The following is a 14847-nucleotide window of genomic DNA, read 5'->3' on the forward strand; positions in this document are numbered from 1 at the left end:
AAACTTGTTGATGTTTTACTAGTACATTGTATACTTATATTGACCATGTTTGCTGGTTGGTTAAATCTTAAATACAAAATTTGGGGGGAAATACACACCTCAGTGGCGTAGCTAGGCCATTTTTAAGTGTACACCCGAACCACATCAAGGGGTTTGAGGTCCCCTAAGCTGACCCAGGGCAGAACACCTCCTTGTTGATATTGACACAATCCCGTCCTCTTTTCCTCGAATGTGACCTACTGAATTAAGACTTATCACTGAGTTAGTACTTATATCAGCAACAAGACGGGTGCCATACGTGGAGCAGAATTTGCTTACCCTGCCGGAGCACCTGAAATCACCCTCATTTTTGGTGGGGCTGTGTTGCTCAGTCTTTAGTTTTGATGATGTGTTTTTTATACTGTTTGCCTTTTCGTTTTTTGCCATGGTATTGTCAGTTTGTTTTCAACTGATGAGTTTGAATATCCCTTTGGTATCTTTCACCACTCTTTTAGAGTCTAGCTTGGTTTTTTTTCATGTTAAATTTATCCATTTTGTGTTGATTTGGAATCTAATGGTCATTTATTTAGGAGAAAAATGTCCAAACCAGTTGCTTTAAAATATGTTTTAAAGGAGATGTGGGGTAAACAATCAATCGACAAAAAAATCAAAACTTTAAAGAGCTAGTAAAAAAGCAAGTCTCTGTTTCAATGTTGTCATTCTATTCATTTTTTTACCTTATTTAATTTACTCACTTATTAACACTCAAATTTCATTAATGGACATATGTGCTAATTAATTTTCATAGATACCGGTAGTCAGGTGTAACCATAAAAATAAATATTGAACTGTAACAAAAATGCAAGCCACATCGTATCTCAGCAGATAATAAATTGCTTTAAACAATAGTAAACTGAGTAGAATTCACAGTAGTTTCAAACTTTGACAGAAAATGAACAAATATATAATATAAAATATGAAAACAACACATTATCAATTTCATGCGTCCAAAGAGCTTTTCCGGATTTACCTTCATCAGGAACGTTCATATATAGCCGAATATTTGAAAGCCGAGGATGCATAAGAACCGAAACAGTTGCAGAGCTACATGACCAAAAAGTATGTAAAAATAATATGTTTCCAGTTGTTTAAAAAGTAAATTTCATCACTTTGTCTTTTATCTTCAATTACAAGTCATTTAAGAAAGAATAACAAGGCTCGTGTGCTTTTAATCAGTTCTTTTGATTTATTTGAGCAGGAACTTATATATATTGACATATAATGTTAGATATACTGTTCCCAGATTTGAGTTAAAATACTTTTTCTTCAAAATTTATGTGCAAGCCCGGGCGTTTTGACGTAAACGTAGCTACGTGCATGCACCTTCAGGAGATTTCAGGTTTAATGTGGTTCAATATAACCAGTTGGATTTGGGTGTTTTTAGATTATCATTCCACAAAGTGCTATGTTAAATATTGATATGTGGTGAAAGATAATTTGGAGTCCACATGTTTCATCAAAGGCAAATGTGAAAACTAATCACAGAAATAACATCCCTGTGTTGAAAGTTCAAATAAAACATCAATTATTTATTTATAAAGTTTAAACATTTTTTTTATATTTAAATATGGCAAGTATGGTGAACAGGTATATATATATATATCATGTTATGTAGCAATCAACCCTTTGCAATTATATTTTATCTGTAGCTATGTCACTTGGTTGTTTTTGAGAAGAAGTTGAGAAGATTTTTCAGTATTTCTGCTTTTTTATGGATTTTTTAAAATTGACAAAAAAGATTCAAAAATTTATTTTACCTGTTTTTTTAACTCTTACTGGATCATACAAAGAATGTTAATATAGAACAAACCATACAATATTCCTGCAGAACTGTGTTCCAGATTAACTAAGTACTTTTAGAAAGATAAAATTAAGATCACCAATAATCTTCAACAGGAACCTATGTAGAACCACTGTCTCACTGTGCTAGACACTCGATCAGTCCAATGTACTATAAGGTTTGAAAAGATTCTGCATTGTAGATTGATTGATTGGTGTTTAACACCATTTTCAGCACTATTGTGCTATTTCATGGTGGTCAGTTTTTATTGGTGGAGGAAGGAGTGTTAAAAGAGAGAACCACCGACCTTCAGTAGGAAAACTCAATCCTAGTCGATTAAGATTGGAGTCAAGTGCACCTACCACAAGTGGGTTCAAACTCACAATCTCAGTGTTGACAGGCTAGTGATAAAGTAGTTCGACAACTTTGACCACTCGGCCACCGAGGCCCACATTGTAGATTGAAAGCAGAAGCAATTTGAAAATTAACCAATAAGAATCAAGAATTATTACACAGAAAACAACAATGATGTATTTCAACAGCCAGAGACTGCATACTTTTATTAAAATATTGCACATGTGCTTCTTTTAAAATATTACAAAATATCATTAAAAAAATCTACCTTAACTAGCTTATACGACTGATGTTTACTTTCTCAATTCAATAAATCAAATAAAATACAAACAATTATCTATTTAAGGAATTTAAATTAAAGTAAAATATAAATATTAAATTATGTTTTCATATGTACAGAAATGTTAGAAATTCATAAACATACTTGATCATACATATAAATGTAATATACTGGCAAAAAAAAAAGAGTCTCTATATGACAATGCCGAAATGTACCGGTAAAGGAAATCCTCCTTGAACTTAGTCTAGTGCATCTAGACCTAAATGCAAATGTCAATCTATAAAGCATCTCAAAAATTTGCAGTACAATGTTATTAGATAATCTTTCATAAAAAGTTTGAATAAATTTCAGATATCATTCTTTAAGCAAACATTTTATTTGTGGTATGATTACCAGAAAACAAAATGGGACATTGTCTATTCAAACAAGAAGTATTTATTAATAGGTCTTTTTGTTCAATTTATCTTCGATTTTAAAAATAAAACATATGAGGATTTTTTAAAGCTATTTCTATATCATAAATTCGTATAAATATCACCTATATTTTTTTTAAGCACTGCCATCCAGACTTTAATTATAACATCATTAAGAATACTATTATAAAGAGAGTCAAAAGAGATGTGGTGTTTCCCTCAAAATGACAGCAAACCACCAAACAAAAAGAATGATTTCATCAGATAATAAGCTTTAAATTGCATTTTTTAACAGTGTTATTAATTGTTATTTTCTTTAAAGAATTTAGACATTAATGAAGATGTGAGCCAGCTCACATATGAAACGATTCCCTATATTGAACCATCAAAACATTAAATAAATGTTAGTATACAGTCCTATTATAATGATAATATATATTAACTTGGCACAGATTTTTGACTTTTTCATACAGTTTGTATAAGAGACAGGAGATATGTGGTATGACTAAATATTGACAGACATGGACATAAAAAACTACTAGGAGATGAAGAACATACAGTGATAACCATCTACATCATTTAGTCTCTGGTGGAGAGATGTGTCATTGGCTATCATACCACATCAAAGTAATTTTGTATTGCAATTATATTCTGGTACATGTGTATGTGAAAGATAAGACAATTTCAAACATCTGCTAAAACATGGCTAAGTAACGTACCATAATCTAGCAGACAAACTTTGATATCTGTAACAATGTTGGCCGATTGTAACCTCTCATTTATTACCAAATAAACTGACATCTATAAAATATTTCTTTAATTTGGATTTGTTTCCAAGCTAAGACTTATATAGAACTGCAAACAGAAGTAGGCCATTTAATATTTTATCTATGAACTATAGTCTAAAACTGCACATAACACTCTACTATAGATTCTTTACTATCGTGGATACTAAATTTTTGTGGATTGATAAAAAATGGATTTTTTTGGGTATTTTAATTCGTGGTTTTTCCAAAGAAGTCTGCATTCATGCCTTTAGAATATTCGTCAAACATTGAAAATTATGGTTTACCCTTTTCCCACAAAATCAACAAAACTTGCAATCCCACAAATAATAATGAATTTATAGTAAATGTTTAAATGATTGTCACCTAAAGTAATGGCAAAATAAAGTCTGCCGATTTTCTCTATACTGCTTGTGTGCATTTCTAATCTGATAAGAAAATGGTAATGAGAAGGCACTTATTTCATATGATTCCCATATGGTTCTATGTATAGCTTTATTATTATGGCAATTTAATTGATTTGGTTTGTGCCAAAATCATTTAGTTTTTGAATAAAAAATTAATATTCAGTACCAATAAATTACATGTTTTATATCATTTCAGAACCAATAAAAATTTACTTTCACTAAATATCTCCTAACTTTAGCCACCAATCCCTAGTTGTAGTCTATTTCTTGAGAAATTTGAAAAAATAATGTTCTTATGTTGTACTGTCCCAGGTTAGGAGAGGGATTGGCGTCTTCAAACAAGTTTAATCCCCCCCCCCCCACATTCCATATGTGCCTGTCCCAAGTCAGAAGCCTATATTCAGTGGTTGTCATTTGTTGCTGTGTAACATATTTATTTTTCGTTCATTATTTTGTACATAAATTAGGCCGTTAGTTTTTTCTTTTGAATTGTTTTACATTTGTCATTTATGGGCCTTTTATAGCTGACTATGCGGTTTGGCCTTTGCTCATTGTTGAAGGCCATACGGTGACCTATACTAGTTAATTTCTGTGTCATCTGGTCTCTTGTGGAGAGTTGTCTCATTGGCAATCATACCACATCTTCTTATTTTTATATATAACAATACAAAGACTTGACAAATAGATTCAAAAACAAAAAGTAATCAGTCATATAAAGTCAAGCTGTTATGTGACCTGCACTAGATGAAAATTAAAAGCATTTTGGACATGACAGGAAGCAGATAGTTAAGGGTTTAGTGGGAAAAGTTATTTAGTTAAAATATTCAGTAAAAATTTTGTGGTTTTAATAACAAATCTGATAACAAATGGATTAAAATATTCAAATAATTAAAAACTTTATATAATTACTTTCTTTTTCGATGAAAATGTAGAAATCTCTTTGGGACAACATATATTTTACATGATCAAAATGTGAATTTAATTATTTAAAGGATGATTATCAGGAAGAGAAAAAAGGTATCAAAAGGAGGCTTTTAGTTGAAGGATATCTAAGTTGCCTGAATTTGATAACATATCAGAATGATCTACCTTTTGAATGATGGATATCATAATGAGAAATATAAACTTTTAAAGCACTTACAAATCAGTATCACAGGCAGAAAAAAAATACATTCATTTGAACACATAAGCTTGAGGCACCAATTCATCATTTTGTGTCATACATTAACAACAATGCTATCAATAAACAAGTAAAAAGACCATTATCAAAACAGGGCACAACATAAGTTATTTCCTTTTTTTGGAGTGATTTCTTATTAATATTAATTATTCATACAATGAAGATTGCTTCAATAAAGTAGCACAGATCTTTAAAGTATTCATGTTTTTTAGGCTAACATTTGAATTTGGTTTACTCAAACACTTAATTTGAAAAGAAAATAAGTTTTGAAGGTCTTTTGAATTCTTAAAGATCACAGCTTTGACATAAAAAAATCTATTAAAATACATCAATGGTGGCCATTGTTTAAAGCTAATGTTAATCTGCCACTACTGTAATATCACAGCCTATACTGGTTCTACATAAAGGTAATGCTAAGAAACCAGTGGATCATAATCAACCAATCAGTTGCACTATAAGTGAACTACACTTAATGAACCAATCAAGATTCACTTTTCAAGTGATCGAATAAGGATTTGAACACATTCACAATTAGTTCTTCTTTCTTCAAGTCATATATCTTTTCTTGTGATCTGTCAAAATTTCTGTAACCGCAACCAGTTTCTTTAATGAAGGCTGAAAATCATAATAAAGTAAAATTAAGAATTTTCAATTAAAATAAACTCTTAATAGTATAAATTAAAGAACCTTTGTGAGCATGCTCACATACACCCAGGCCCAACATTGTCACTGGGAAAAAAATATCGAACCATATTCTTAAGTTCAAAGACTCCTAACTCGAACAAAAGTCAACTGATAAAATATGTATGGATATGAACATCTACATATTATTTCCAAATTAACTACAAAGTTTTAGGAAATTCTGTAGTATGGTTTCAGAGGAGTTGCACTGACAAACTACTGAAGAGGTAAAGTTAGGTCAAATTTAAAGGAGCATTACTCCCAGAAAAAGAATTGAATTGTAATTTCCTGTCGATATGCACATCTACATAGTATGTCCTTCTAATCTACAAAATTTCATCAAATTCTGTAGTGTGGTTTCAGAAGTTGCAATGACGAAACTGTTGCAGTAGTATATTAGGCCAAAATTCTAAGTTCAAAGGAGCATAACTCCTAGAAAATAAATTGAATCATAATTTCCTGTCAATATGCACATCCATATAGTATGTCCTTATTATGTACAAAGTTTCATCAAATTCTGTTGTGTTGTTTCAGAGGAGTTGCGATAACAAACTGTTGCAGTAGTATATTTAGGCCAAAATTCTGTTCAAAGGGGCATAATCCTTAGAAAAAAAAATAGCATAATAATTTCCTATCCTTATGCACATTTACATAGTTTGTCCTTATTATCTACAAAGTTTCATGAAATTCTGTTGTGTAGTTTCAGAGGAGTTGCCATGACAAGAACAGGACCGACAGACAGACTTATGGACAGGTCAAAAACATAATACACTACTCAACTTTGTTGTGTGGGGTATAATAAAAAGGCTTCATCACTCAATCACACTTCAGTGACTTTAGAATTTTAACATTATGTTAATGTAAACATATGGAACCTTTACATAAACTTTTTAGTAAGGTTATCTTATTAATGTTGTAATAAGATCTTTGAATATTGTTTTCATTGGCATTAACATTGATTTTGTCATCAACAAATTAAAACAGAACTAAATTTGTATTCTTTTCAAATGTTTTTTTGGGATGTATACACATCCATGTTTATTTTCTATTTAGAAATTGTTTTATCTATACATAACATCATACATATTTATCACAAGGTTAAATCCTAACTGTCCTACTGCCTGTCATTACTTTTATTTTGGCATTGCACAAGTCATGTCTTCTTTGACTGTCCATGGCGTTAAAACACTAAATCCCTGCCTGGGATGTGTTTTAATTGATTTTAGTCTCTGATGCATGATTTATTATTATTAATTTTTTTATGGCTTTTAACTAGCTTTCAGTAACTGCGAGTACTCTCAAATCATACTTTTGTGTTAATTTGACCTGTTGACACAATTTGTAATGCATTTCTGTTATTCAATGTTTACTTATTTTGTGTTATATCTCGTCTTACTATTTTTAATATGTACCACCTTTGATAAGTATTTAGTATGACTAAAATATTTTCACTTCTGTACTCATACTATGAGTAACAAATTTATTTTGTAAAAAATTTTTCTGTACGCCTAACAACTAAATTATTTTATTTAAATTTACCTGTGTACGTTACTTTATTTAATGCCATTTTGTCCTAGGTTAAAGTTGTCTTTTTGACATTGAAACATCTTTTTTATTTATATTGTGTCATAGATCAAACTTATTCGTTCAGTGTATATTTACTTGTTATTGTGTATTGTCTTTTTGATCGAGTTAAGCCATTTCAATTGATATTTTATTGTGTGTCTTTTTATGTTGTCATGTTATACCACTGTTTCAGGTTAGGGTGAAGGTTGGCGCCTGTTAAAACGTTTAAACCCGCTGCATTTTTATGCACCTGTCCTAAGTCAGGAGCCTGTTGTTCAGTGGTTGTCGTTTGTTGGTGTGGTTCATAAGTGTTTCTCGATTCTCGTTTTTTATATAGATTAGACTGTTAGTTTTCCTGTTTGAATTGTTTTACACTAGTCTTTTTAGGGCCCTTTATAGCTTGCTGTTGGGTGTGAGCCAAGGCTTCGTGTTGAAGGACGTACTTTGACCTATAATTGTTTACTTTTTACACATTGTGACTTGAATGGATAGTTGTCTCATTGGCACTCATACCACATCTTCTTATTTATATGAATTGTGTTCATCAAGAACTTATAACTGGCTGATGATATTTAATATGAAGTTGCATTATGTTATCAACTATAAAAACCAAATTTTAACACCATTGTCAAAACCAGTAATAATATTCTATAATTGTCACTGATAAAATGAAGTATCAAGCTATACAAATGAACCAAATGCTTAGTCCTACCATTGTTTCACTGAGTTTCTTCAGATCGTTTAAGTGTGTGGCACATATCTGATGAACTGTAGCCAAATCTCTGGCTAGATCATCCACTACGGACTCTGTTTTCTGGCTGTCACAGATCTTATCTTGGTTTACCTTCAATTAAAGGTTGAACAAATAGTTACATGAATGATGCAGTCAACAATGGTTTTCAATTCTTAAAACAAAATCTTATTCTTTTAAATAGTGTAATGTTAGAGCTCAAATATCCTGCCAGTCTATTTGATAGAGTTGGTTTAAAGGGGCTTAAAGAGAAAAAAGTATTGGTTTAAAGTTATAGAGGATTAACAAGATATGAATTGAATATAAAGAGATTGAACAAAAATCTGGACTTAATACATAGAGAGTAGTCACAAAACTGAAAACTGAACCAAGAGAAAATATTGTATCAAAATTACAATGAATGGCTTTTCCTTTATTGAAGGGTCCTCCCATACTTATGTATTTGTTTAAATTCAGATTTCAGGACATTCCTTGTGATTCTTGGTCAATATAAAACATGCAATACCATTATCACAGAATGTTTACATTAAAAACTGTTATCACAGAGATATGTCTCGCCTTTTTGTAATTTTGATATCAATGAAAATGTTGAAATTAAAAACTCAATACTTTAACATGTAAGTTATGTAAATATTCAAAGTCAATGAACCATGACTGAAGGTACATGACTAAACAATCTCAATGGAATGAGATGTGCCAATGCTAATATAACTGCATACCAAATACCATTGACTTATTATAAGTCGTTCCCTTTAAACAAACCGAAACACAAATATTAACTTGTAAACTATGTAAAAGTTTCAAAGTCAATGAACCATGATCAGGGGTGGGGCTATATAATCTCCATGGAATGATACTTGCAAATGCCAATACATTTGCATACAAAATATCATTGACTTAACATTAGCAGTTCATCTTAAACTGATATAATCACAAACTAAAACATGTAAACTAAGCAAAAGTTTCAAAGTCAATAGACCATGACTGAGGAGGCGGGGCCAAATATTCTCCATGGAAATGAGATGTGCTAATGCTTATACAACTGAATACCAATTCACATTGGCCTACCACTAATGGTTCCCGTTGAACTGACCTAATCACAAACTAATACGTGTTAACTTAGCAAAATTTTCAGTCTATAGACCATGACTAAGGGGGCGGAGCCAAATAATCTCCATGGAAATGAAATATGCCAATGCTTATACAACTGCATACCAAATATCATTGACCTACCACTAGTGGTTCCCCATAAATTGCCCAAATCACAAACTAATACATGTAAACTATGAAAAGTTTCAAAGTCAATAGACCTTGACTGAGGGGGAGGGGCCAAATAATCTCCATGGTAATGAGATGTGCCAATGCTAATACCACTGCATACCAAATATCATTGACCTACCACTAGTGGATCACCATGAACTAGACCTAATCACAAACTAATACATTGTTGACGCCGCCGCCGTCGCTGCTGGAAACAGCATACCTATGTCTCGCTTTTTGACTCCGTCAAGGCGAGACAAAAACTGGAAGCCATGATTATCATCAGGTATCTTTTTTTAAATATTCTATCATCATTGGTGTTCAAATCTTAAGACTCGTATATTTGTTTCCAGTTTTTTTTTATTCTTCTACAACCAAACTGGTTAGCAAAATTCCTTGACGCATTTGTTTAGATTGATTTTATATTCCTAAACAGGAAAAGTGTTGTAAACTTACTGATAAATTATCTAGGAACATGACCATTCTTGGCTTATTTTTCTTAATGAATGGATTGATTACTTCCATGAAAGATTCCTGAAAACAAATAAATGTATCATTCACAATGTAACTCTGTAGTAACAGTCCTAATATTTATCCAATGAATAAATTAACAAAATCCTTCTTCTGACATGTCAGACAAGCAGCAAGTATACATCTAGAACATCACTTCAATATTTGAAAAGAAATCTGGTTTTATAATGTAATGAGCTAAATAGATGCACTTTCTTTCAAGTATTTTAAATTTTTTTTCTTAAGTGCAAACTTAAGATAACAAATGAACCTTTATTCCTTCCTTGTTGTGAAATAGTCATTGATACTGTTCAATAAACTATGCCTTTTTCTTGCTCCTTCTATCACACTTTCACACTTACAAAACAAAACCTTTCAAATGCAAAATACTTCTGGACAACCACTGTAAAGATCCTCCATTTTCTAAGTTGTCGTAAACACTATTTTTTTAGCAGACACATTTTTTTCAGCTGTTATCTTGATATCTGCCTCTTTCACTTAAAGCAATGAGATGGTGAAATAACTAAACAAATACTCTGAGTAAGATATTTAAGTGCAGTCAGTATGTTACATTTACACAATGTTCATATTGTTATACCAAAATTCAGTTTAATGTCAATACTGTGGATTCATTATTATTCGTTGGATACCAATTTTCGTGGAGTTCGTTGGTACTGTTGAACCACGAAATTAAATGTTCAACTAATAACAAATTTTCTATAGGCTTGTATGCAGACTTCGCCAAAACCATGAGATTAAATATCCTCGAACATGCAAGTTTTCCTTAATCAACGAAAATTGGTACCCACGAAAATAAATGAATCCACAGTACAATTAACTCTCAAGAAAATAATAATTCAAAGTATGCAGTATCAAATAATGTTTGTAAAGAAGACAATATGATTTACACAGTAAAAAATAAAATCCTCATAGTATTGTAGTATGAACATTTTTTACTTTCATCTAAAGCATGAGCTTTGTTCTCGTAATGTTGGTCTTAGATGATTTTGGCTGATCTATTCATGCACTTCCTGTTTTTATGCTCTCATTGATATTTTGCTTTCCAAACTTTTGGTCTCCACCTTTCATGGTGAAGGTTGTTCCAGGAACATGTCATACCTATGGGAAACAGAAACATTTGTTAACACTAAACTGAATAAATCTTACCTTAGCACCAAATTCTACAAGGTTTGCTAAGTTCTGTAAGGCTTTAGCTATTAACTTTAAGGTTCTGGAAGCTGTCTCTGATGGAGTTTCTGTATAAAAAAGTATATTTTAATACATTGTTTTGTTTCTATCATCAATCAGACAGCAAATCATTATTTCATGGTTTTAGTTTTTATAAAATTTATAAACTTTTTTGTTTGTTTTATTGTTTCATTGGTTAGTGTATCAAGACCAAACCCATTCATGTCATTTTCTTGTATATTATATGTTGTCAAATTCATCATGTAAATAGAGCAAATAATATTGTTTTTCATGATCTCTTTGCCATAACACTGTGTTTCACCGTTCTATGAAATTAAAAGCATTTCTTTAAAAGAAGTAATTTTTATTGAATAATCTACCAACTTGAAATCATTTCTTCATGTAACTATTTCCCGGATATCAATTTTTTTAGGATTCATGAAAAAAGGAATTTTCGTGGAAACTAGACTTATTATACCCCTACCATAGGCACAGGGGCATTAAGTGTTATCCTTGACCATCTCGTCTTTCCGTCCGTCTCATTTTCATTTCTGAATCAAACTTAAGTTTGCCTCATACAAATTTTATGAAACTCTGGGGCATTTGTGTCCTGAGACACATTCTTCTTTTTATTTTTTTCAATATTATACATACAAACTTATGAGAAATTTATTTAATGTTGAACATTTAATTTCATTGTATATAAACATTTAACCACAAAAATTAACGAAATTAGTATTCAACAAATAATAAACAATCAACAGTCATACCATTCCACGTTATTACTGATGATTAAAACCGGAAACTCTAGAACCTTATCCCCCATTTTTTTTTAATCAATGATTGGCTTGAGAAATGAAGATTATTTTTTATCATATTAAGTGTGGACTGTTTAACCCTTCACAAACTAATTCCCAAGTAAATGACAGGTTTATTTTCATAAAATTAATTGTCTAAGAAACATAACATACCTGTTATTAAGTTGAAAGACTTTGGATTCAGAATAGCTGGACATAATAATCGTAAAAATACAAAACCACTGAAATGTAATAAGACGAGTATTGTTAAATAGGTATACTGTAAATTCAGAAATTAATGTGTGAATTAATTATTGTGAATCACTGATCATAGGTAAAAATGCTATTTCTAAATGAGACTTCAAAATTTTGGGAACTCAAATCAGTACTGAAATTAAGAATGCAAGTTTTTATTATTGCGATTCGGTTACTGTCACATTTTTTCCATGAATAAAAATAATGCAGTAATTTCTGAATTTACCAGAACTGTTCTGAATCAACAATGAGATTACTGTTGTGAGTTAACAGTGGTATTGATTCGTCAGTCAACTAAATGATCAACTTAGTAATCAACATATAAAATATTCTACATGTAACAAATATCAAGTCAATATCTTCATAGCATGACAAAAAAATAATGTGGAAAATTGTTTATTTGAGTAATTTTTTAAGTCCAAGGACCATAACTCTGCACAAAATCATCAGACCGGAACAAAATTCAAAATTAATCTGTAACTTCTCATGATAAAACTATATACCGATCATCAATTCAACATCTTCAAGCATGACGAAAAAAAGTGAAGAAAACTGATTATTTGAGTGAATTTTCTAAGTCCAAGGACCATAACTCTGCACAAAATCGTCAGACCGGAACAAAATTCAACCTTGATCTGTAACTTCTCATGATTAAACAATACACCAAATATCAAATTAATGTCTTCAAGCACAAAGAAAAAAAGTGTGGAAAACTGATTTGCCGGACTGACAGATGGACAGACAGACACAGACGGACAGAGTGCAAACCTAAAGTCCCCTTCGACTTTGTCGGTAGGGGATGAATAAGAAGTGGTATGATAGCTAATAAGACAAGACATTTCACCCTACATGGACACTATCTTTTTGACTCCTAGCCACCAAGTATTTGCTTCTTAATATTGTTTTTAGCAGAGAAACAACAAATACCAATTTTGTAAATTTTGGTTTGAGAAGCTTGAGCTCTGTAGCTTTAATAGAGCACAATTATTAAAAACCACAGAGAGGGTTCCTTTTTTAAAATATGTAAATGCATATGGTCTGCAACCATCTTACCTTACAACCCTGGTCTTCACACTATCATCACTGGGCCATTTTACAGCAACAGTCTTTTGTAAACAACCACATATATAGCGTAAAACTCTACAAAAGATAATGCCGTTATATAGTCATTGATGTAAAATACACGTAATCAAATAGACAGAACATGGTCATACATTTTTGTTCAATTTGTGTTTTTGTTTTTATTGGAGTGTATCTATTTCTTTAAGTAACACCTTATGTATATAGCCAACTTCTCTTTGTCCATATGTCCTAATCAATTTACTTCTTAGTTTCATCATGTTTAAATGAGGATTGTTTTGTCCAATGCAGATCAGAATTCCATTGGTGTTTATCAATATATGTATATCTATCTGGCACTCTGTTTTATTTATGTTTATAGAACAAATAATCGAGGAATTAAAATATAGAAAAATTCAACAAGTGACCAAACAAGCATTCTGAGAGTATTGCATGCCAATACATAGCCACCTACCGGTTAAAAATTCATTGTATTGGAACAAAATGCTAACTTGATCTATAACTTGTCATGGTGTAAACTATCTAACAAATATCAAGTCAATATCTTTAAGCATGACGAAAAAAAAGTGTTGAAAACTGATTATTTAAGTGAATTTTCTAAGTCTAAGGACCATAACTCTGCACAAAATCATCAGACCGGAACAAAATTCGAACTTGATCTGTAACTTGTCATGATAAAACAATTCACTAAATATCAAATCAATATCTTCAAGACTGACAGACAGAGTGCAAGCCTTAAGTCCTCTTCCACTCTGTCGGTAGTGGACTAATAAGTACAGCGGATTCATTCATTTTCATGGATACCAATTTTTGTGGATTGAGGAAAACTGGTATTTTCTTGGATATTTGATTTCATGGTTTTGCTGGAAACTGAATACAAGCATATAGAAAATTTGTACTTGGTTAACCATTCAAATTCATTTTTTATCTGAACACCCATAATCCCCAAAATTTGGAAACAGACGAATAATAATACACAGTAAACTCATCTTCAAGTGAGGTGTACTTTTTATCGTTTTAAAATGAATTTTGAACTTAAGAATTTTGCTTTTAAATGGCACTTAATCAAGCCAAACACCCCAACTTTTCTCAAAGAATTGTACACATTCTACTTACTGAACATAAAAAGTTAGTTCAAACAGCTCCCGAAATCTTCTGGGGATAAAGAAGTTCAAAAGTAAACTTCTTTTGGGGAAAATACTGCACTTATGATAAATCAAACTATTTGTATATGCAATTTTTAGGTAAAAAAAATATTAATAAATTTTTGGCTCAGGAAAACTTTCCCAAATTTGTCATAGTTCAGTAGCAAGTTTATTTTCTTCTAATTATGATGCCTAAACCACTCATCTAAAGAGGAAAGACATTGTGTCATTGGGTCTATGTTTCAGAGACAGTAAACATCTTTTTATACAGTACTCACAACCTACAGATATATAAATACCTCTGACTAACAACTACTCATGAATACATACAGCTCACTGAGGATTTAACACATAAGTTCCTACCGAGGTAACACTA

At 31.3% G+C, this 14847-nt stretch overlaps 1 protein-coding gene across 2 annotated transcripts in view; it reads right to left on the reverse strand.

Moving 5' to 3' along the window:
- Nucleotides 1-2350: 2350 nt before the first annotated feature.
- Nucleotides 2351-14847, reverse strand: part of LOC127733836 (ras GTPase-activating protein 1-like) — a 50948-nt gene continuing 38451 nt past the window's right edge. Inside the window, exons 19-25 of one of the 2 annotated variants that reach the window (XR_007997177.1) lie at nt 13300-13386; nt 12166-12233; nt 11174-11262; nt 9953-10030; nt 8198-8329; nt 4018-5853; nt 2351-3768 (exon numbers count right to left, since the gene is read on the reverse strand). Coding sequence is in view for 1 of the 2 variants with exons in the window: in XM_052243233.1 (XP_052099193.1) it covers nt 5785-5853; nt 8198-8329; nt 9953-10030; nt 11174-11262; nt 12166-12233; nt 13300-13386 (523 nt within the window). In the remaining variant the exon portion in view is untranslated. Of the gene's footprint in view, nt 5854-8197; nt 8330-9952; nt 10031-11173; nt 11263-12165; nt 12234-13299; nt 13387-14847 lie in introns of both variants that reach the window. The other variant, XM_052243233.1, reaches the window with a different exon arrangement.

This window comes from Mytilus californianus, unplaced genomic scaffold, assembly GCF_021869535.1.
Source record: "Mytilus californianus isolate M0D057914Y unplaced genomic scaffold, xbMytCali1.0.p SCAF_3, whole genome shotgun sequence".
NCBI lineage: Eukaryota > Metazoa > Mollusca > Bivalvia > Mytilida > Mytilidae > Mytilus > Mytilus californianus.